This window comes from Alnus glutinosa, chromosome 6 (assembly GCF_958979055.1).
Source record: "Alnus glutinosa chromosome 6, dhAlnGlut1.1, whole genome shotgun sequence".
NCBI lineage: Eukaryota > Viridiplantae > Streptophyta > Magnoliopsida > Fagales > Betulaceae > Alnus > Alnus glutinosa.
This window is the reverse complement of record NC_084891.1, coordinates 2486216-2511731: the sequence shown is the minus strand read 5'-3', so window position 1 is coordinate 2511731 and position 25516 is coordinate 2486216. Positions and strand designations below refer to the sequence as shown.

Here is a 25516-nt window from a genome sequence, read left to right as displayed (position 1 = left end):
GCTAGAATTGGGCTTGGATTGACAGTCCTGAAGCAAACAAGTACTCATGCAGACCAGCCTACCTACCATCTTCACCAGAAGAAATATACTAAATAAGACTTTCTAAATCTAAAGCAATTTACTGTGGTGACCTCAGTAAGCATTGAAATGTTTTAGATGGAAAGCACATTGTGATAATTTTGATAATGGCACATACTGTTGCTTTCCATCTAAACATCACATTTTTCTTTTTCTTTTTTGGGGCCAAAACACAACCTATTTCAAGAGCTTATCATATCTTCTCAACGAAATTTTATTTATATACATGCATTAAATTAAAATGATTACACAACTGCCTATCAATCAAAAATATACAGAAACAATGATGAAACCCCCCGCCTCGGTTACAGCAAAAATTATTAATAGCATCTTAAAAGTGGCTCATCCAACAGGACTCCTTCAGCTCCAGCATCACTGCTCCAAAAACAACAAAGCATTTGAAAAAAAAAAAAAAAGTTCAAGATTCATAAACTACAACAAATTCCAAAGCAGGAAAGGGGATGTATAAGGCTTACTGCTTGAAAAATAAATCTCTGCCCAGTTGTACACCTGCATTTTCATTAACCGCTTACTTATTCTTGCCATCGGATTAAACATTCTCCATGCCATCAGTATCAATGCTGCGGGTTGTAGTTTGTATTCTCGCTCCTTGTATGGGTTTTCCATCCAAGCAGCAATTATCTTGTGTTGCTCAGGTAAATGAAGTGTTAATAATCCTTGATCAATTGATGTTTCCACTCCTGATGGCAGTCCTCAGGTGTACAGACTCCTTTTTGGGTGTACCTACCTTCACCTTCTCATTTTCTTCCTCTTTCTGGGCTTTCTTCTTTTCAAGCTCGATCTGTTTGCAGTTTTCCTCATGTGCTCGTACAAACATCCTCACGAAGTTGAGCAGAGTTGATACAACTAAAGTAAAAATGATAATTACCAGCTAACTTCATATCACTAAACTCCAATAATGATAATAACACATGAATTGGGCTCATACAAAGTGGTCTGCCTTGCCAAGCGGCCGTACCTTTCCTTGCCTCGCTTCCTCGTAAATTTACATGCATAATTTTTTATGAAGTCTTTTATGCTCTGCGTCCTCCAATGTCTAATTCTTTATCATAATTCAACCATTTAGAAATTTGTGGAAGCTTAGATGTGCTTTGGTGATAAGGGGGACGAGGTTGAAGACGCAGAGTTGGGTTCGGTCGAGGGAGGCACAAAGGGTCGGAGGCAAAACTCAAAGAGATTCTTGCGGTTTTCTTTGTGGGAATCGACTTTGGAAGGCTTAGAGAGAGAGATGGGTTCAAAGGTTTTGAGTTTGTGGGTCTTTGTTGTTGTTGTTGTTTGAGGCTGGCTTTGACTTCGGAGAAATAGGAGGAAAAGGAGGATTGAGATTGGGATTAGGCAAGGGTGGGGTGAAATAGAGGACGGGGTTTGTCAAGGGGTAAGGAGTCGGACCCCCATTTGTCCAAGGGGGTGGCCACACCCTGGTTTTTGCGTTTTTTTTTTTGTTTTTTTTCAAATTTTAGTTTTAGCTTCTTCTTTTTTAAAGAATTTTTAGAATATTTTATTTTTATTTTATCACAGGTATTTTCGTCATTGGGGGACATTGACAATTTTTTTATAGTTTTGGGGAAAATTGTTAATTTGGTGGTAGTTTTAGGAGGGTATATGCACTTTTCCTTTTTAATTTTCTTTCACTTCTTTTTACCTACTGTAGTTTGAACAGGAATACAGAGAAATCAAAACTGTAAGACTAAAAATACCTTGCTCAAATGGGCAACGGGCCGGATCTTCCCCAAAATAAAGAGCCAATGCATCTGCATTTCTACCCTGAAAACATCCAAATTCAGAAATATGTCTAGTATTGTGTGTATATCATCTCGCAAACATCTACTATCATCTAAATTCAACTCCATCAAAATGAGGTTGATGCATACCACACTAGAATAACGTGAAGCCAAAGACCTCACCTCCCCTTCAGCAAAACCAAGGAACTCCTTTAAAGTCTGAATATTTCAATGAAAGATATAATATTAATAAGTGAATTAATTGTAATCAGAAAAATTAATCATAATAAACTCAAAGGAGTAGCAAGACAATGCGAGTGTTTAAATAAGAAAGAAGGGATGGCCTCTTCAAATGGCATTAGATCAAGCAGAATGTTCTACTCTTTTAGGTGCCCTAGGGGGCAAATAATGAGTTATACCATTGGGTTTATATCAATTCTTAACAGCCTTACCCAAAAAAAAAAAATAATAAAAAAAAAACCTGTTAGTAGACCATGGTCAACCAGAAAGGATAGAAATTAGCTACAAACTGCTACAAACCAGTCAAACAAAGTGATATGTGTCCCTCAACATGTAAGAAAAAAGCACATATTTTTTTAATAGTATGTGCTTCTCACATGTTTTTTTAATAGCATTAATAAGAAAGCATGTGAGAAGCACATGCTTTAGAAACACGTCACTTTGTTAGACTGCTTTGTAGGAATTAGCTAGAAAATGGACCAATCAGAAATTATTATGTTCATGATTCTTTATCCACCAATGCTGAAAAAACACTCTAGTTTCCATTCTTGTACGAGGCCGGAAAGTTTACCGGCAACAGGTTAGCACAATGGGATCAATTATGCTCAAACATGTGCAAATCACTCATTTTGGGCAGTTTGTAAGTCATTGAATTGCCACAATGGAATGAAAAGTGAGTCCATGTATATGATCAAGACCTTGAAACATACAACACTCTTTCCCCATATAAAGTTTTGAACCGAAGGCAATTTTTGAGGGAACCGTATCTTCTGTGCTAGTTGACCTAAGCCGCACCATTACTGCTGGGCTGAGGCTCGATCCCTCAAACCATACGTGAGACAAGTTTCTGCCTCACACAGCTTGGGCGAAAGACCAGGTAGAAGTTTAGGAAAGTTGGTCTCAGCAGCTGCCAGTTAGGGTGCGGATAAGTACTTAAGTCAGAACCTTTTGAACTTTAGTTAAACAGATAGTAGAAACCTTCACAGTCAAGTTCACAGCTGAAAAAATAAAATAAAATAAAATCACTTGTTCTAACTGATTCTTTAACAATATCATTGAATTTTATTTTATTTTTTTATTTTTTTTTAAAGTAAAGGAAATTTTATAAAAAGTGTAAGGCACCCCAAGTACACAGCCAGTATACAACAGGCACCTAAACTAGAGCAAGAAAAACCTAAACAACCCACACAACCCAACCAAAAACCAACAAAACAGCAAGCCCTCAAACCCTCAAACTCGAACTCACACTAAAAAACGTGAGCCTTGCCTTTCCCACGCCTAGAAGACGCACCTGTAGAATCATGGTTTATGGAGCAATCTAAGTTCAAAAGCTCCCTTCTACCTCTAGAACTAGAGCACGCACCCTTAACATTTCCTTTCTCTATAAGAATAGGATAAAGGACAAAGTCGTGAGCTCAAGACCTGAGGGAGTGTGTAATTTATCAATTGATAAATAATGTAAAATATATTATCCTCACAAGAATTTTAACTTTGATAACTTCAAGTTTTACCTTATGAAAACCATATATGTCACGTAATGTGATATTTGCCAATGGTGAAGCTAAGAAAGCGTTTGCTTAATATGTTGTATATTTGGATAGCGCCCCATCATTGGTTGAATGCTTTTACTTTTGTAGACTTTTTAAATTTATTCTCTTCTCGTCCCATTTAAGGGCTCTCTTGTATACTTCCCGTGTATAAGGGTTGCGCCCATCTGCACTTTTAATGAACTGAGTTACAATTATCAAAAAAAAATGTGATATTTGCCAACTGTTTCAGCTTTCGGTTATAATCAATAAGTGCGACTGATTTGGGTCTAGGAACTCGACTAGTATAAAGGAACATGTTCTGATTCCTAAGTTACAAGAACAAAATTCCCCTTCCCTCCTTTTAGCCACAAAATTATGTGCAGATGCACTACCTGTCAAAATGGGAGAGGCTTGTTGGAAGCAATAAACCAAGCTCATCGACTTTTTTTTCTCTTCACTCACTCGCCCCTTCATTACCAATCGAGTTAAGAAATTGTTGATTGTGACTTTTTCAACTAATTATTCACTTATCTTGAGGTGGATTGAAATGAAATTGGGCGAATGTTTCTAGAAAGGTGATAAGCGCTAAATTTTACACATTCAAGCCCTTTGATTTGCATTCGTTAATCCTTTAGCCTTGTTACAATTTAATCTTTTGTAGTGTTTTACATGCTTTCAGGTTTCCCAAGAGAAGTGCAACAAAACCCATCATTTTTGGACCGTTAAAGATAAATTGAGCATTTTGCTAAGTCATGTTGTCACTAGCAAAGGGTGAGAAGGAGCCTCACTAAATTCTTAGAATTGTCCGTACAGATCAGTCATCTTTGCGGATTAAACTGTATTGATTTAGAAATAACCAGAAGATGAGCCATATATGCTTCATAATGCTTGGAAAGATCCCGAATGTCTATTTTCTAAAGAATTTTATGGCTCGTAAAAATAATTTTTTCTAGAGAAAGTTATGACAGTTTTAGTAGACAAATGCCAGGCTGTGCGTGATGTCAATGCGGCAGACTTGAAGGAGGTATTAAATTCCGATTTTTTTTTTTGGGATTTACACGGCTGGAAAAGAAAGTTGAGTGCCTAAATAAGTCTAGGGAAAAATCAGAAAATAAAAAGAGGCACACGTTCAATTGTTAGGGTTTTGTTGAGGGTTCTATAAATACATGTTAATAGACCTAAAGGAGACACATGTTTTTTCTACTAGATTTTCTTCTAAGGTGGCCGTCTTCACACATGGGAGCTCTTTTTCATTAGAATTATGTGTAACTAAATATTTTAGTTAGGGCTCGATTGAAGCCCTAGTCATGTTTTCTTAAGGATTTCGATTTGCTTTGTTACAAATTATTTTTGTGATGCTTAATTGATTACTTTCAGGTTTCATTTCATTCTTCATATGGCTTATGTGTTATGCTTGATCATCATATACATGTGTTATATGGAGATTGTCATCTAGGTAAATTTAGATGACCGAGTCTTGTGCCTACATTAAGTGACGACGAAACCAATTATGGGTTCTTGGGATTAATCAACATGAAAAACCAAAATAGATATCATGTTCAAGGTTTCGTGTGTTTATTTCCATTGTTTTATACTTTCTTGAAGTGCAACTTAGTAAATACCATGCTAAATACTTTGAGAATGAAAAGAGTTAGAGTAGACACCTAGGCCTAACTTGTTGCTTAAGGAAATCAATAGCTTAAGGAGTAGATACCATGCCCTTAGGTTGTCAAACATTAAGCATCTAAATCTAATTTGTAGCAATGTGCAAGTTGTTTGCTTGAAAGAAGATGATTAGTGGTGAATATCGAAGCCTTAACTTATTTTCTCATTATTTCAAGTCTAGTTTCAAATCTATTTTACGATTTTCTTTCACTAGTGCAATCTTGAGTATTTATTCAAATCTGTTATTTGTTTTGTTTCATTTACATAGAAGCTTTAAGAAATTGTCTTTAAACACTATTAGTCCAATCCTCGTGGGAATGATCTCGTATTTGCTAGCTATACTATTTGTTTGATATTGTGCACTTCCGAGTTAAAACATACATTTAGAAGCTTATTATTTAGGTTGATATTTGTATAACAAAAGGTAATGGAGCTCAGATTAGATTAGATGACAAGGCTTAAGAAAATAGTAAAGCAATTAGGGAAGAAAGGAAAGTGTAGAGAAGACTTGTGCCACAAATTACAAATAACCACAACTTAGACAGGCTTTAGAGAGGTATCGGATACTATTGGTTTTTCAGAATTTGCTCCAGCCAAATACTTTCAAGCTATGGACTGGGGAGGGAGGGAGGGACATATGTAGAGAAATTTCATTCACACATATGAACACATATGCAGCCAAAACACAGAGTACCTTGCAAAAGTTATCTGACACAGGACCATCATTTTCTGAGGCAGTTAATTCCTGTACAACCTTCTCCAGCCCCTTACTAATGGCCTGCATTTCCTCTGCCAAATATTTCAATTGTATCTGCATGGTAATAAATCTTTTAGCTACAAAGCTTATCAAAAAAAAAAAAAAAAAAATCTTTTAGCTACAAAGACAGAAAATACAGTAAATGAACTGCTTCCACAAAATCAATACCACCAAAAAAAAAAAGGAAGAAGAAGAAAGAACACCTTTGTTGAAGCCTCCAAACTCACAAGGTCTTTTGGAAAATCTAGAAGTTCTGGCAACTTTTCAGCAAGCACCTACAGCTTGTCAAGAAGAAATTGATTATTAAGAAGAATAAAGGAATTGTCCTGGACAGAAGTGTGCAAAAATCCCATTTTTTTTATGCTGAATGGAGCTGTAGAAGCAAAAAGGGTAAAATGAGACCATAATTACGCAGACAGAGATGGGGGAAGAATATGATTATAAAATATGTACCCTGGGATTAATCAACTACTGAAAGATCCCTAGAAACCTTGTAAGAAAAAGTGACCCTATAGACTGGATGGTGCAAAAGGGTCCATGTGGCGCAGAACACAATTGGTTGAGATTAAGACTTGCTTTAGTTGAGTTTCACCAAATGATTAGTAAAATCAACTTGAGACCAAACCCAGACAAAGACTTTAACCACTCCATAATTCAAAATGGACAAAATGAGGGAGAAGCGACTTCAGCAAAGATCAAAAGTCACAATAAAATCTCTCAATTACGACCAACAACAATTTGAAAATAGATCCACATTCTGCAAGAATTACAACATTTCTTTCTCTTCAAATTAATTTCAATGGTGAGCTAGCTCAAGGAGACTGATATAATGTCAGATATTATGTTCTGAATTCCAACAACGAGCATACTTCAGTTACTTCTACCAAGTACATGCTTCTCCTTTCCCTGAATGTATAAAGGCATATGTTATAGATGTGTTTCAATTAATTCTTTATTAATATTTTCTTCTGCATTATAGACTTCCAACATTAGACATGCCTTTGTCCTAACCCTCCTCCACCATTGACTTAGTTCATCCATAGACAAAAGATTCAATTTGTTATTCGAGTTGTTCAAGACATGGGACTAGCTACTTTCAAGGACAGTCAAAGAATCATGAATTCTGCATAGCTGTCATCCTCTTTTCCTCTCCATCTGGATGCTCTTCTCTCCAACTTTTAGAGGAAAAAGAGAGAATGAAACCTTTTTTCTGGGGGGTGTAGTGTAACACCTCAGTCCCACTTTGGAACGATGAGTAGCCCACATAGAGTGGATGGTTTATAAAGACATTCATAGGTGTTAAGTCCTATATTACTTACCTACTAGGTGAAACTGGACTTTATACGTGATTCTAAAAAAGCTCCAAATTGATTAGTCATTTTGGAGTGATAGAGCAAATGTGGCTAGCACTTTTCCTAGGTCATTACAAATGGTGTCAGAGCCACCTAGTAATGTCATATGGTACTGGAGCACTACATGACATGGCCCTGATGAAGACCTCAAGGGTTTAGGGGGGGAGTTTGTAACACTTCGGTCCCACTTTGGAAAGATGGGTAGCCCACATAGAATGGATGATTTATAAAGACACTCATGGGTGCTAAGTCCCACAATGCTTACTTACGAAGTGAAGCTGAGCTTTTATACGTAATTCTAAGGAAGCTCTAAATTAACTAGTTCTTTTGGGATGATAGCGCTAATGTGACTAGCGCTTTTCCTGATTCATTACATGTAAGAGTAGGAAGTTAGCAATCATTTTCCACCATTGAAGTCACTCAGCCATATGTACTTATAACTTAGCCATTGAAATGCCTTAACAAGCTGCAGAAGGATGGCCACTGCAGAGGCCCTTTCCTTCCCAAAAGAGAAATGGTGTCTCTCTCACTTGCTTTATTCAAGCTGCATCCCTGGAAGATCCCTCCTAATTTGTTTTCAAACCTTGATTATGATTTTTACTTGACCCTCGATTACAATTTCTCACTGCACACCATTCAGTCCTCTCCTTTTGAAGAGCTCTCCCATTATTAATACTTCATGGTAATTCTGTAATATACGTAGCACCCCTTTACATTGTTCATCTGGTACCGGGAATTACCTTCTGCCACTCCACCGAAGAGACCGAAGAGAGAGAGAGAGAGAGGGAGAGAGAGAGATTCCCACCGTGCCGAATTGAGGGTCAATTTCCATTTCTAGCAATCCCAAACTGATCTCATTTTACAAAAAGTAAAAGCATTTAAGTGTTCATTTTCATATACTATCGTTAAACTTTGTGCAATGCATTAATCCTCAAACTTTGTGCAATGCATTAATCCTCAAACTTCGTGTTTAGTCAACATGAAACAAAACTAGGGGTGTGCAGATTTCCGGGGTTCCGACCCGCTGCCAACGCGGTTCTGACCCACACGGGTAGGTGTTGGACGGCAAGCGGAGGGGGGCGGATTCTAGTTTTACTTTCAACAGAAGTCGGAGGTGAGGGCGAAGTCCTGTTTTATTTTCCGACGGAATTCCAACCCGCCCTACTTTATCTTTTTAAATATAATTCATAAAATGACATTGTTTTATGTTTAATGATTTCTTTTAAGGACAAATGACGTCGTTTTATGTTTAGTGATTTAAAAAAAAAAAAAAAAGCTGTGTCGTTTTATAGGGCCCCTATAGGCTATAAGTTCCCCCACTGCAAACCTAAATCACTTCCTCCCCTCCTATGCCGTTCAAGACTCTCTTCATCTCTCTTTGTCTCCCGTGTCGTCGTCCTTCTTCTCTAGTTGATTCAATGCGTGGAGGCCAAGGTGAGATGAGGATTGTGAAGATGAGGCGTCTTTGTCTGTGACGAAGACGATCATATCTCTTTCGAATCTTCCACCCAACTCCCCCTCCAACATTTTGGAGGTGGAAGCCAGACAAAAATGACCTCCGCTGGAAAAGAGTCGGAGGTCATTTCGACTATTCAGATAGTAGCGGAAGCGGAACACGAAAAGCCCATTTTCAACTCTACCATCTCTGATGCACACCCCTAAACAGAACTCGGGATGGGGGGAGTATAACTTCATGACGAGAGAGAGGGAGAGAGACTATCTCAATAGAATGTAGGAAGTCAGGGGCATCAGATACGCAATCAAATATATATGCAACTTTGAAGACACACCAAGTGATGATCATAAAAGATAAAATAAAATAAAATAAAAACATCAGCAGGGGCTAAAACGAAAAATATTCTACCTTACAAAGATAATGCATGAGTGTCGTCTTCTTGTTCCGGGCCCGTGTGTCAGTGAGTTTAAGGAGACTATCCAATCGAAATCCAATAGCAGAACCTGCAGAAATAATGTTATTGACATACTGCAAGAAGAAAGCAAGAGGCATTGGTGCTCCAAAGAATGATTGTACAGCATAGTTAAAGCAAACCCTGACAACTGGAGCTTCTAGAGAAAAGCTCGCACACAACAGGTAAAGACAAATGTCAACAAAAACACATATGCCCCATATATACACATTAATCTATAGCAGTCAGAAAATCCATGAATAAATGGATAAGTCGGTCCAGATTTGAAATGACCCCAATGGCACCCATGAGGTTGCAGGTCCAACTTCAATCAACCAAAGGATGGAGACATTGGCACCTCGTTTAAGTTTTTTTTGATAAGTAAGATAAATATCATTAAAAAGTGCAAAGCACAATCAAGTACACAGGAAGTCTACAAGAAAGGCATCAAGAGGAAGAAGAAAACAAAACAAGGAAATCATTAAAACTAAACGCTAAAGGTGCGAGGAACGTAACCGACCAAGAGTACAAAGAATGAAAAAAAAAAAAAAAATGAGTTCCTCAATAGTTATTTCTTTGTCCTCGAACTGTCTATCATTGCGTTCCCTCCACAAGCACCACAAAAGGCAACAAGGAACCATCTTCCACACGACCACACTCCGAGAGCGACCACCTGTCCACCAGCAAGCAAATAAATCTACCACCCGAAGAGGCATAACCCAAGACAAACTGAAGCGACTAACGATGGCGTTCCATAGAGCGCATGCAACCTCGCAATGGAGAAGAAGGTGATCCACCGACTCCCCATTCAATTTGCACATGCAACATCTATCAATCACAATGACACGCTTCTTTCTGAGATTGTCCAAGGTGAGGATCTTCCCTTGCGCTGCCGTCCAAGCAAAGAATGCCACTTTCAAAGGAACCTTGGTCCGCCAAATACTTTTCTAGGAAAAATGAATAGCCTCTTTGCAAGCAAGAGCCTTATAGAAAGATCTAACATCAAATTTCCCTTTGTGGGAAGGAGACCACCAGAGCTGGTCTTCCCCATCACAATCCACTCAGGTAGAGTACAGCAAAGAGAAAAATGAGGCCAATACATCCACCTCCCAATCGTGGGCCGCTCGAAAGAAGCTAACATCCCACTAATAGGACCCGCTCACCACAACCAAATGGTCTGCAACATGTGCATTCTTGTCACGCGCTATGTCATACAAAACTGGGAAAGCTTCCTTAAGGGGCACCTCACCGCACCACACATTGTCCCAAAAGTGAATCCTAGATCCATTTCCCAAAATAAGTCTGGTATGGCTGCAAAGCAAACTCTACCCCTTCCTAATATTCTTCCAAAGCCCCATTCTGTGTGACCCAGGGGGATTTAACAAACATCAACCAGCCCAAGTAGAACCGTACTTTGCATCCACAACAGATTTCCACCAAGCTCCTCTCTCATGGGCATAACGCCACAACCACTTCCCTAAAAGAGCATTGTTGAAAATCCTTAGATTCCGGATACCCAAACCGCCATTTGAAATAGGAGAACAAACCTTGGACCAATTAACCAGATGAAATTTAAATTCTTCACCTATGCCACCCCACAAGAAATCTCGATGCAACTTCTCTATACGACTGGAAACACTGGAGGGAATAGGGAATAGAGAAAGAAAGTACGTGGGAAGATTAGAGAGAGTGCTTTTTATAGGGGTAACTCTACCACCCTTCGACAAATACAACCGCTTCCAGCTAGCCAGCCGCCTCTCAATCTTACCAACTACCTCATCCCAGCTGGACTTAGCCTTAAAAGGGGCCCCCAACGGAAGTCCAAGGTACTTTATAGGAAGAGAAGAAACTCCACAGCCCAAGATGCCAGCCAAATCATCCATATTATCCACATGACCCACAGGAACCAACACTGACTTATCCAAGTTAATCTTCAAACCTGAAACAGCTTCAAAGGACAGCAATAACATACGAAGATTGAGGAGATGATCAGGATTAGCCCCGCAAAACACCAAAGTATCGTCTGCGAATAACAAATGAGAAATGTTAATCACTCCATTGTTGCCAGAGCCCACAGAGAAGCCAGAGAGGAAGCCCCTTTGAACAGTTATAGAGAACAACTTACTAAGGGCCTCCATCACAATGACAAACAAGAGAGGCAACAGAGGGTCACCCTGTCTAAGACCACGAGAACTGCTGAAGAAACCAGAAGGGGTGCCATTCACCAAAACCGAGAAACGCACTGAAGAGATACAATGCGCTATCCAAGAACACCATCTCTCCCCAAAGCCACATCTTCTCAACATATACAATAAGAAATCCCAGTTAACATGATCATAAGCCTTCTCAATATCCAGTTTACAAAGTAACCCTGGTTCACCTGACTTGATGCGACTATCCAGACACTCATTAGCTATAAGAACAGAATCAAGAATTTGCCTTCCTTTCACAAAAGCGTTTTGGGGATTCAAGATAATCTTCTCCACAACCCTTCTCAGTCTATTAGCAAGAACTTTAGCAATGATCTTGTAAACGCTACTTACAAGACTGATAGGCCGAAAATCTTTAAGATCCACAGGCCCAGGCTTCTTCGGAATTAAGGCTATAAAAGTGGCATTAATGCTTTTGACAAACTTTCTATGAGTGTGGAAGTCCTGGAATACCCCCATGAGATCAGACTTGATCACATCCCAACAGTCTTGGAAGAACGCAAGAGTGAACCCATCAAGGCCTGGAGCCTTATCACGATTCAACCCTTTTACCACCTCTAAGACCTCCCTTTCCTCAAAAGGAAGTTCTAAGGAAGAGGCTTCACCCGCATCCAATGTGTCAAGAGCAAGGTTATCCATCCTAGGCCTCCAAGAGAAAGGTTCTGCAAAAAGAGACTTGTAAAAAAGAGCGACATGATCCCTAATAACCTGCTGATCTGAAGAAGTAGAGCCATTGACTGAGAGTGACTCTATGGAATTGGACCTCCTATTCGAGTTGGCTACCCGAAGAAAGAATTTAGTGCATTTATCACCCTCTTTGAGCCAAAGAACCCTAGACTTCTGTCTCCAACTAATCTCCTCCTGTAAAATAGAATTCTCCAGATCTCTGATGACCCCACATTTCCTCACCTTTTCTTCGGGAGTTAACCCACGTTGTTCCTCCAAACTATCAAGAGCACACAAATCTTCCATAAGCATTTTTTTTCGGTACTCCACATTACCAAACTCCTGTTCGTTCCATCTTTTGAGATCATTCTTTAAAGCCTTAAGCTTTTGAGAGAAGATGAAGCCGGGCGAGCCTTGAAAGCAATAAGACTCCCACCAAAGACGCGCCCTATCCACAAACCCTTCAGCCTTTAACCACATATTCTTGAACTTGAACGGTCTAGAACCCCAATGAACGCCACCATAATCAAGAAGAATAGGAAAATGATCAAAACACAGTCTAGGAAGCCTTTTCTGCAGAGAACCTGGAAACTTGACTTCCCAATCTGGAGAAACAAGAAATCTATCAAGATGAGACCAAGAGGGAATCTCCTGATTATTAGACCACGTAAAAGGCCCTCCTGCAAGAGGAAGATCCATAAGATCCTGCTCGAAAATAAAGTCTGAAAACTCCATCATAGCAGCATTAAGACGAACGTCTCTAGATCTTTCAGCAAGAAAGCGTGTGACATTGAAATCACCCCCAATGCACCAAGGCAACTCCCACCAAGAAGAAAGGCCAGCCAACTCATCCCAGAGAGAACTTCTGAGAGAGTCAAAGTTAGGACCGTAGACCCCAGCAAAAGCCCAAGAGAAGTCATCAGCAACGCTTCTGAAAGAACAGGCAACAACAAACTCACCCACATACACATCCATCTTCTCTACAATCCTTCTATCCCACATAATCAAGATACCACCAGAGGCCCCACGAGAGGCTAAGTAGCACCAATCAACAAAGTGACAACCCCACAGACTCCTCACTAATCTGTTAGAAATAAAATCCGGTTTGGTTTCTTGCAAGCAAATAATATCTGTCTTCCATTGCCTAATTAAATTTCTGACTTTCAACCGCTTGTCACCCTCATTTAACCCTCTAACATTCCAAGAAAGGATTTTGGGCTTCATAAAAAACCACCAAAAGCCCTACCTTTGCACCTACCACGAGAGGTGCTACCACTATGCACGTCATAATTAACAGAACAAGCTAATCTGTTTAATTCCCCCGTACCTTTGCTGCTCGTACTCGAGCTAGAACCCGCTACCTTCTTATCATTGATGTCAATGATAGCCTCAAACACAGCCGAAAGCTAACCTTCATAGCCATCGCACGTAATCCCCACCGAATGGCTATACGCTAGAACCGCCTTCAAAAAAACCCCTGGAGTCTCTTACCAGAAAATCCCTTAACCTTGTTGAAAAAAGACAAAGGTTCAGGCTCTTCCACTGGAATTAAAGCAAGTTCCATCCCATTCCTGACTCCCGAACCAGAAGAGGGGCTGTGGGTCAACGTAGAATCAGACGAAGGAAGACCCGAAGGAACCAAAGAGTCCGAAAGACCCGGACCAGCCCAAACAGTCAGCGCATCCACTGAATCCCTCGAAACTATGGCAGAGACAACCGGGTCTTTGGGAGAAACCTCCGGAACAGGGATGGGCAAAACTAGCCTAGAACTCAGAACCGAAGGGGGAGAAACGTTTATAGGAACAAGGACTTCAAGGGCGAAAGGTGGACCTCCGGCGACCTCTGGCAACTTTGAAGACAGACCCATCTTCTCAAACGGACCCATTCCTTCCTCCAAAAGTACTTCGTCAAAATCTAGCCATGAACCCCGCTCAGAACTAGAAGAGCAGACGGCTCGCTGGCTCCCCGAAACAAGGGTACCGGACGACGGGAAACCCAACCCACCAGAGATCTCTGGAGATGCCGGAGACTTATCTGAACCTCCAATGCCCTTCGCCGGCGACAGGCCCTCCACAGGAAGACAGGCACCTCGTTTAAGTAATAGCTACTTAATATCAAACTAAAATAAATCCTTGGGTAGATCAGCCAGGTTTCAATATGAAAACAGATAAATATATACCACCTAGTCATAAGGCCAACAAATTGAAAATAATTCCCCAATTTCTTCCTCTCACGTTTACATCAGACACCGAATATGGTCACATCAGGTTTTAAAACAGACTAAAACTTTGACGCATCCTTAATAACTGATAGCAATCTGCCTATGAAAGAATTGTCTTTTTTTTTGGCTTGAAGTTCTAAATTTTCTTTATATCTTTACATAAGGCAAACCTATATTATGATAACTATTAGAAACTCAAGTGGCTTTATCGCCAATTTTTTGTATATAGTGATACATTGTATGTCTAAAATTCATATACTTTAAGATGAGGCACAAGTACTACCAAGGAAATTTGAGCTCACCTCTTGCAGTTCCATGGTTCAAAGCATTACCCAGAGAAAGGATGGTTTGCATGATTCTTTTCAACTTGGCCGAATTCCTGATCTGAAAAGCACAATTGTGATAATGGTGTAAGAGATGCAACCGTTCAGAAAAGACTTTTGAAGACACAAGAGAACGTAAAATGAAAATATGACTCACCTCTTCAGATGCAGAATTGACAACATTCAAATTATTTCTAAGGTCAGAAACCTGAAAGAAATATAAGATAAGGGCTGACGTAACAGCAAGAACAACAACAGAAGCATGTGGAAAAACGATAAAATAGATAGTCATCTAACCTGAGAATGGAATTGTATCTTAAAGGAGAAAACTCTCAGCTTTGACTCCACCCGTGGCACTTTCATCAATTCTAAGAAGAACTGTCAGAAAACAAACATGTCAGTTAGTCAGAACATCATGACAATTCAAGTACTAATACAGAAGCAGGACTCCAACTTGAATGATAGGCTAAAAAATAATGCAATTGACAGCTCATAGATGATCGTCTCTATGTCATCTTTCCTGGCCTTATTTTAATCGACTAAAAGGATTGTCAATGTACAATTCAAGACCTGCATTTTGTCCATTCAATTGTAATGGTGGCATCAGCCACAGTATGCAAAGAATAACTTACATGTGAGAAAGCAAGCGAAAAGAATAAGAAGAAAAATTCCCTCACCTGTTCACACTTTCCCAAGTTCCCCTTATCTCCACCATAACCCTGAACATCAAAGCATGATTATAACAAAAAAAAAGAAACATAAGAAAACATTTACTTATGGCACTCGAAATGGAAATAAAATATTCAGTGACATGGAGGAGTAGAAGATTTCAACTGAAAAAGAAAAAAAAAATCCAATACCTTTAGCAATTCTATCTCTTCTTTCGTTGGACAGAACTTTATGAGGTTCTCAACCTGATCAACATCTAGTGCTGATTCATCCAAGGCAAGGACTGAACTCTAAAGAAATGGGAAGGGAAGCAGTAATGTAAGAGGCCATTCAAAGACCCATTTTATGGGATAGAATCTGTTAACTAAAAAATTGTATATCACTTCAAACTCCCCAATATCTAGCAATGGTAAATATAAGCTTCCATTAGAACTTTAGTTAATAAGTGTTTAAGTTGTTTGTGTTTGTCCATGATTGTGTCTTGGTAACACCAGAAACTTATGTTCAACAGTCAAGTCAAAAAATAACTAAACAATATTGTATAGTTTCAGAACAACAAATAAATGAATTACAAGTAAAGTTGGATTACATTGCAGCATAAGAAGTTTAGAAAGAAGAAAGTATAAATTCAAGATGGGCACAAAATTAGAATTTGAACAACATATGCAGGAACACACTTCAGGGAAAAGACATGCAGTCAAATAATTGTGCGACTTGGCGTTTATCAAATAAGCACAGTTGTTAAACCCAAAAGAGAAGTAACACACACACACACATATTTGTAGAGTAAATTCGAAACAACTTGATCCAAAGATTACTATCATATGATTCACACAATTTTCATCGAATCAATCACAGAGAAATGCAAACATTACATGGACTACCCCAAAAAAAAAAGTAATAATTCCCTTACATCAGAACCAGTTTTAGACAATTCAACAATCATGAGATTTTTTCTGATATGGGTGACATCATGAGTCATATTTTTATACTTTTTGCTATTCAATGACCATATATAAAAAGGTTCAAATACAAAAAAGTCATTATTGACACAAAAAAACTATACAAATACAATCGGGCATAAAATTTGAATGTCTAGAATTGGACATCAAGCTTGAGAATATATATAGAAATTGAATTCCATTGCCCGGATAAGTCATAATATCCAAGTCTTGGGATTGAACTTGGAATTAAAATTTATTTAATTTCAAAAAATAAAGAAATCAATAATGCAGACCAGTGATGAAGGTGATGATGGTGGGGGAAATAGATCATGAGACTTCATGGTCATATAATTACACCAGTTGGAATATAGGGGCACTATTGGATTGCCACCCCCAGCTAAACCCCACCTTGAACCAAACTCTCCCTTCATAAAATCTATGAAATCTGCAGTTACTGTTTCCAGTCATTCTACTGATCTTCTGCCAATTAATACACAATGATTTTGGAAGGATTCCTAGCACATTGTGCCTATATGCAAGAGAATATTTCCTACTCTAACGTGGCAAGTATGGGATTAGAAAGATGCTGCAGATATGCAGTTTCTGCATAAGCCCCCCCCCCCAAAAAAAAAAAATGTCAAGAGCAATAACTTTTTCCTAAAAATGCATGTATTCAGATTCAATTTGGTACATAGAATCGTAAAGTCACACCAAGTACCCATACAACATACATTAAGTCCAGGGGATCAAGATTACTTATCCAAAAAAAAAAAAATCCCGGAGATCAAGATAAAGCAAATAAATTAGTTAAAAGTAATAGAGTCAAAGAAAAGCAATAATATGTCAATCATTTATATAAAAATGAACAAAATAGAAGCTTAAAATTTTGCATTTCGAAACTGTAAGAATGTATAACCCTATAGAACCCCAAGTTCAACTCAACCATTAAAGAAGCATTTATGCGCAAATGAATTCCATAAGGAGTAACTTACCATCAATTCAGGCAAAGGAACTTTAACTTTTGTAAGCATGATTTCACAATTATATGCCCGCCTTAGCTCAATCTGCAAGAACAAGTAAAAAATGAGGTAGCAAAACTAGATTTCCGATCAATGACTAGCTATCTATCAAGACAAAATATATAAAATGGAAGAAGCTATAATGCACATATCATCACATAGATAAAAAGATAATCAACGAAAGGTTTTCTCTATGTGCTGAAGATGAAAAAAGGAAAACTCTTGTAAGCCTATGGTACCAGTTCATATTTGGTTACCCGAAGCTCATGTAGAGGCACCAACGGGGTAAACGGGATGTTTACACGGGCACCGTAGTCTTGCCTAATCGTTCGACGGGAGATGCCTTTGTATGGTATAGCAAGCTGACAGCTACTTGTATCGATTTGCCGTCAGGTTTGAATTCAATAGATAATATGGATGGTATTTGTCTATAACGATAGTAAAATGAAAGACTTTCTCAAGACTTTTATTCATCCGTTGGTGCCAAAAGCACCTAGCTATTTCGTCAGCACAGATTTAGTATGAAGTTCAATTCTCCAGCACCCTGCTGAATGAATGACTTTCAGCAATTACGCCACTATTTATATGATGAGCAAACAAACAACCTACCATTACCAGGTATACAGTCCTATCCATCCAAATTGTTCCCTTCCTTTATCAATTGTTCAGCCAAATGATAGGTCATCACTCTAAGTATTCCTTGAGGTATGAGAGGTTTCTTGCCTTTGCATACTGTAGAAATACAAGGGCAATAGTTTCATGTTCTAGAAACGTCCATAACATGGTAATGCTGGGATGGAGAGTCTCAATACTGAAGCACGTAGATTGGTAGAGTACATTGCAAAAAATGGAACATTGAGGGGACATTGCAAATTGAGTTGGTAGTTTGAGGAGGGTAAGTGTAGTTTCCCCTAAATTTTATAACACATACGCCCAATATAGATTTCTGTAACAAGAACTCGAGTGTTAACCCACAGTAATTACCCGTAAGGACGAGGAGACCAACACAAACCTGATTTCTTTTTCTTTTTTTTCCTAGCTTGAACAGTTCAACCCCAACACAGCCCCGTGAGAAAAATTACCAGCCAGAACCAGGTGAATCATGGTTGTTTCACATTATAAAACAAGTCATGCCAGCTTTGGCAAAATGTAAGAACAAAGTTTTGAGCCAATGAAATGGAGAGAACTATAAATAAGCTCCATACAAATAGAGATAAACACTAACCAGCTGAACTTTTTCAGACTTCACCGCACGACGATTTGATTTTCCACCTGCACTCCCTTGATCTGAATTTGGTGCAGTTGCAGAGAAAAGACTCTCAAGCTCTGACATGTCAAACTCCGGGGCCCTGTCACAGATAAGAAAAATAAGAACAATAAATTGTCTACAAGAATCACATGAACTGAAAACACCGTTTTCAAAAAGTGAGAGAAAGATGATTGACAACGAAGATGCATACTTGGAAGCTTCATCAGCTTTCTGTGCATCGGCCCATAAACTTCCTTGCATGGCTCTTGTCAATTTTAACCAATGATATGGCTTAAGATTGGTCTTTTTAGGCTGAGCTAGATGTCTGGGACTTGGGCGTAATAGTCCCACTCCTTTTGAGCCGAATGAAGTACCTGAAGGCGGTCCAGGAATTGGAGATAAATTTCCATTTCTAACTCCTGAGTGAGAGTGTGGAGAGGCACTACCAGCTTTTGTTAACCCAGAAAAAGGAGCTGGAGGGGGTGGTACAGGCGGACCATGAGCAGAATTCTTTGAGGAAGAATCCCTCACACCAGAACCAGGAGGAGGGGGTGGCGGAGGTGCTGAAGGTGTTCTAGTAGGACCTGAGGCAGGCCCAGAATGTGGAGGAGGTGGAGGCAGTGGAGGGGTAGATGTAGTTGCTGAGTTCTTCACATGTAATGCAGAAGGAACAGCACAAGCATCTGAAGTAGGAACTGCAGGGAGTGGAGGAGGAGGAGGGGGAGGTGGAGTTGAAAATGAATTTTTGATAGTGGAAGATGTGGAAATCCCGGAAAAAGAAGGGGGTGAAGGTGGGGGAGGAGTTGAAAATGAGTTCTTGACAGATGAAGATGGAGATAACCCTGAAAAAGGAGGGGGAGGGGGGGGAGGAGGCAACGATGACTGTATTTTGGTCCCGGGCTGTTGGGGAGGTGAATAACCTATCGTACTTGAAATTGGTGTGGACATCGACTGAGATGGAGGAGATGCAGAAGTTTTTCCAGTAGTTATAGGAGCATCCATTGAAGATTGCCCTGAGAAAGGGGGCAGTAAAGGTGGTAGCTTTGAAGCAATAGGCACATTAATTGGCTGTACAGGTTTAGTTACATTTGAAATAGAAGAAGCTGAAGTGGTAGAGGAAGGTAAAGATACTGTCACCGCATGCTTGACCTCTTCACTATTAGATGTGGCGTGATCATGCAACAAAGCTGTAATGCCAAGGGCCGAGGGTGCACTATGGTATCTTGATAAAGGCAGAGGTGAGCCTTGCAAAGAACTAGCATATGAAACTGGAGCTGATAGGGAAGTTGGAGGTCCTCTTTGAGATATGATCTTAGACTTGGCAGGCCGTTGGAGAGCAATCTGTAACTCTTGGGGTTCAATCTTCTTCCCAACTGAAATAGAATCTAGAGATGGTTTAAAAGAGGGAATAGATTGTTTCCCTTGAGCCATCAACGTGAGACTCCTGGTCATTTTTTCTGAGGCCTTTGATTCTGATTTTAAATTTTCTGGAGTTGAATCCAGCAACAAGCTACCTTCTGCAGCAGGCACAGAAACATACTCCTGTATTTCCTGAAGGGCATTTGATGATTTGATTTGTTGGAGCACAGCCATCGATGAGGGACTCCTGATATTGTCTTCAGAGGCATTGGTTTCTGATTTTAGTTTTTCAGGAGTTGAATCTGGCAACAAGCTACCTGTTTCTGCAGCGCACATAGAAAAGGTATCCAATCTTTCCTGAAGGACATTGGATGCTGTGATTTGTTGGAGCACATTTAGTGCTGCATCCGCCTTTGGATCTAGCCAATCCACATTGCTGAAAATCTCTTGAACCTTGGAAAATGCTTCCACAGGAAGGCCTTCTTTCTCCTCAATACCAGGCAAATCAATTGGAACAAGAGAAGTAGCAGCATCTATCTCCGAAAACAGAACCTTCACAAGATGTCAGATCAAATAAGAGAAGTAGCAGAATCCAAGAACTAGTAAATGACATATAACATACCATTACAATAAATATTATATGAGGTTATAATCAGGTTTCACCAAAACTTTAATATTGGGAATCTCATGATTAAGAAGACCATATCCTCACAGTTCTTAATTATGTTGTACCAAACATAATTAAGAACTGGGAGAGATTGATTAATACCTCTGCTCTAAAATCCTTGGGAAATTGATCCTTAGCATTCCATAAGATGTCAATGTCGTCACGGTTAAGGATCAAAATATTTGATCTTATAAAGGCTGAATTGAACATAACCCGAAACATCATCTCTTCACGTTCCAGGTCATCATCCAAACTAATACACTCAAGAACAACATCACCTAGGACATGGCAATGGATGTCAAATTTAACAAGTTCGCAATCTGCCTGCATTACAAGATGGTAAGAACAAAAATCACATTAGAATAATGTAGAAGTAAATTCTTACACAATTTTGTGCTCCCTTTCATAGGCAAGGCATCAACATAAAGAGAAATGAAACCATGAGAAACAAATATTTATGCTTCCGACCGGGCTAACAAGTGGCAATGACTTAACCATTCCAAATGGTGACAAGGTACCAACCCAGTCACTCTAAATATATGGGCCTCATAGTCCTGTTCAACATTTGTAATAGAATTTGGATTTATCTTAACTATAAGGTCACTACAGCCAGTTTAAATTTGATTAAAATGGGCAAGTATACTTTTTAAGTTTTATTCTATTTGAATTAGAAAAATACCCAAATCTTTTTTGTAGAAATAGAAAAATACTAAAAATATGAAGAACTAAGGCACTTGCTTTTGGCAAACCTTTCTCAGTTGTTATGGAGTTCTTCTGCTCTAATCTCCATCTCTCAAAAACTGACCAATCCATATATTCTCATAAAGATATATTCAATACAACATAAAGCAAAATAACTAATAACATAACAACAACAATGACCATGATAATAAAATCACATATGGAACCATCAGAAGCAAATTTCAATTTATTCAGTTGTTGATTCATCTAATTGGCTGACCTATGACCAGAATTATTTCCACGCATAGATCATCACACAACAGTCTTATGATATTTGCATGTTTTCTTTTCTTTTTTCTTTTTTCTTTTTTGCATATTTTCTCTCACATTGTGAATTGAAAAGCTTGCCATTTTTAAAAGGTAGATATCCTCTCCATTCGAGGCAACTATTAATGGGCAAGATTTACAAACTGCAGCAGATTTGTTATATGCTAATGGTGAGAACTATCTTGGATTTAAAAATTATACTGTTATATCATATACATTATCCAAGCCACCCTCCCAGAATCCTGCTTGGCAGGACCAACACTGGGTAATGGCACTTTTATGTCACATACATCAGCAGCATCGGAATCAAGGATTATGAGCTTTACCTTTGGTAACCAATATTATTCACTGGAAGAAAGAAACTTGAATAATTATGAAACACAATCTAGACAAACAAATATACTGCTCACAAAGTGATTAGTCGTTCTAAAAGTGAGATAAATGTTAGGAAGGGCAACCGATCCAAGTCAATTACGTAAGTAAATGAAGATAAGTTCTTCTTTCTCGTCCAGCAAGAACCCTAACTAAATTCACAGATAGAAAGGCAATCATATTGGAATCGGTAAAAGACTCAGATTGACCTGCTTGTAATGCCGAACAAGTTTGCTTCTCTTTGGAGTTGAGAACAGAACTTTGGTGGTCCGATCAGCAGCCATAAAAGGATCTTGTCCATATAGCCTAAATATTGGACTGCAACCACCAGCCCCATCCATGTTAGGAATGCATCTAATAATGACACAGTCCAACGTAAGTGCCCTATCCAGTGGAGGCCATTCTGAGCCGACATTTCTTCTGGAGACATACTGAAGGTACCTCAGTTGCGAAGGCATTGGATTCAGAGGAGACATTAACTGCAAAAGTTCCCGAGGTGCTTGCTTGTAAATCATGTCCAAAGTTTTCTGTTCCCCAGTGTACTGCTTTCTGTAAACCAAGAGGGCAGCCAACATGAAAGCCAAAACTGGCCATCCACCTCGTTCACAATGCATCAAAAGCAGATTTTGTTGCCCAAGTGACAGCCAGCTTTCACTGGATCTTAAAAAGTGGTGGATCATCTCCATTGTGAGTAATGGGCACCCTTCATAGTGTCGTGGGTAATCCATCACCGTCATATCATACTCGGACAATATGTTAGAAATTTGGCTTTGGTTCTCTCCTTCTCGAAAGTTGAAGACCATGAATGAAGCATCAGGGAAGTGTTCACGGACTTGACCTACTATTCCTCCTATGTAGACTTTATATTCATCTTCCTCCCAAACATCCGTGGTGAAGCAGCAGTCAAAGACTACACGTGCAAACAGAGTGATCAGAGCCATATAAGTAAAATGTTCTGTAAATCCTTTTACAGTAAGAAAAAGAACACGTGATTTTCATATGCGGGTCTAATGTACATGTGTTTCCTTCAAAACACTCAAAATAAGGCAACAAGCAAAGGCTATACATATAAGGAAGCCATTTTTCCTTAAACTTTTACAGCAAATAAAATGGATTAATTGCAATTTACTGCATGTGTTTTTTGGACACCAAATTTACATATTCGAGTATTAGACTAAATGAATGTAAACATAAACACAACTCACACTTGTGCATGTGCATGTACACAGTGTACTTACATATGCATGCATAAAGAGTACATATACATATATAAATATAAATATTGTTTTTTATGAATATAAATATAAATATATCCACATGTGTGTGTCTGTGTAGCCTTAATTGCAGTACAATACTTGTGCAAATACAACATGTCCAAAATCTGTCAGAGTTCGTGTATGAACTTTGGGAAAAATTTTAACATTATGATAATTCACATATGGGAAATACTTCTTGATTGGGCTTCACTTAAAAACAGTATTAGGTCTAGTTTCCAAGGGAAATGGTTTAAATCATTTTCAGACAATATAATTCAATGGCCAGTCAAAACTACTTGTAATGAACACCAACATTGCTTGAGTAAGGCTGCACCGGTTTCAATAAGAAATGAGTTCGTCGAAGATTTTCTGGTAAATTATCGTTTCTTTACGCCTCAATTATGTACTAACTTACATCATCACCCAGGAAGAATATTGCTACACGACGAAAATTTAACATTTTTTTTTAAAGTAATCGACAAATTTTATTAAACGCGTGAGGCGCCTCTAGGTACATAGGGAGTGTAAAACAAAAAGGAAACACCTAACTAGAAAAAGCAAAAAACACCCCCATTACAACCCCAAAACCCCAAGGCAGGATCCACCAGCTGATCCAACCGGGAAAATGCAACATTTTTCCCCCGAAAGAGTTTCTCTGAATATATTGGCCAATACAGACATACTAAAAATTGTGACACAAATTGTCCATTTAACAGTCCCAGTTCCACGACAACAGAATTTGCCTCGGTAGTTAATTGACATAGAGGTTATCTCCATATCACTAACATTCTCTGTGCTTTCCAATATATAATATAAGCTTTATATACAGAAACTTCATCTCCGAAGATATATAAAGATGCTAATTACACATTGAGCAACTCTCAATTAGACTGATAATAATGTAAACATTATTAAAGACTCAATGAGATATATATTACAATGTCCAGAGGCACTACCATTAACACCAATGATGGAAATTCACAATGCTATAAGTAAATCATAAGAATTTAAACAGCAACAAATTTATCTTTACCCTCCCCCCTCCAATTTCCATTTCCTTTTTGGGTCGTATTAATGTCAATCCCCAAATGACCAAAATTCACAAAAATTGAACCTTTAGAAACATACCATAAACCCTTTCAGAGATCTCCAAAAGCCCGTCTGGGGGCTTCCGATAAAAGAACTTCCGGAACAACGCCATAGTCTTTCAAGATTCAAAAGAATACCCAGCCGGAACACCTAGAAACGCAACAATACAACCCACATTGCACCAAAGCTCAACCCATTTTGCAGCTTAAATACCCAGATCACAGAAACCCCACAAAAACTCAATTGAGAATGGTCATGATGGTATTGAAGAGAGTGTATATTCAGGAACCAGATGCATGGATTTTGCTGGGTCTTAAAGGAACACTTTCTGGGTATTCTTTGGTGTCGTTTTCTTCACATTCACACTTACACTTTTGTGTATCAGAGAGAGACTTAGCTTTCAATCAAGACAGGTTGAGTTCCAGAGAGAGACAGAGCGAAAGAGTTTTGGATTATGGAGAGAGAAAGAGAAGAAGATTAGGTATATACCTACGTTGTATATTAAGCAACAAAAGAAGAGTCAGATATGGTGGTTGTTATAGAGGAATTATGGGATTCCCAACGATCTGAGGTTTGTTTTTGTCTCTGTCTCTGTGTGTCTGTCTCTGTGTTCTGAAGAAAAGGTTAACGGATGATGATAATGATGTAGCACGTGTGTGCCCAGCAAGGAGATGAGTTTGGTCTTGTGTTTTAAGTATTTTCTTTTCTTTTTTTCATTTTTCTTTATTCTCTCTCAATTTCTCATTTTCAAGTAAAATAGTAATTTATAGTCATAATTTAATATTATTATATTTAACCGTATAAATAATGCAACGTGATAAATACATTTTCACGCCTTTCAATAATTAAAATAATGTGACATTATTTATATCGTTAAAATGAAAGACAAACTTTCTTTCACATTGGGTTGAAGAGAAAATACAAATGATAATTTATATATTAATTCAATAAATAGAGTTAGAGAAAAATTATTAGGTTGAAGGAAACCTTTGTCATCAACTTATTAAATTATTAAAATCCATCAATTTCCTATTTATATTCTATAATTTGATCAATTCTAAGCTTCTGAGTGATAAACTAGGGTTGTTAGTTCAATCAAAGTATTGGATTATACAAACACTTAATAAAATGTTAGATAATCAGCAAATGCATAAGGATTTGTATTATGATTTGTGCTACCTAAATAACTTGTAT

At 38.6% G+C, this 25516-nt stretch overlaps 1 protein-coding gene across 2 annotated transcripts; it reads right to left on the bottom strand.

The window, feature by feature from the left end:
• Positions 1–256: 256 nt before the first annotated feature.
• On the bottom strand, positions 257–24978 carry LOC133870451 (formin-like protein 18). 2 transcript variants are annotated; one of them, XM_062307576.1, is made up of 18 exons: positions 24362–24978; positions 22187–22887; positions 20700–20921; positions 18783–20482; positions 18548–18671; positions 17296–17367; positions 15551–15649; positions 15368–15409; positions 14988–15068; positions 14848–14898; positions 14670–14751; positions 9228–9322; positions 6215–6286; positions 5949–6065; positions 2004–2039; positions 1797–1863; positions 555–945; positions 257–453 (listed from the first exon to the last, which is right to left on the bottom strand). In XM_062307576.1, exons 1-17 carry the CDS (start codon positions 24432–24434, stop codon positions 761–763), a joined length of 3819 nt encoding a protein of 1272 aa, XP_062163560.1. In that variant the 5' UTR covers positions 24435–24978; the 3' UTR covers positions 257–453; positions 555–760. The 2 variants fall into 2 exon arrangements, with proteins under 2 accessions (XP_062163560.1, XP_062163559.1); XM_062307575.1 differs by having other exon boundaries at positions 1971–2039; positions 24362–24977.
• Positions 24979–25516: the final 538 nt, after the last annotated feature.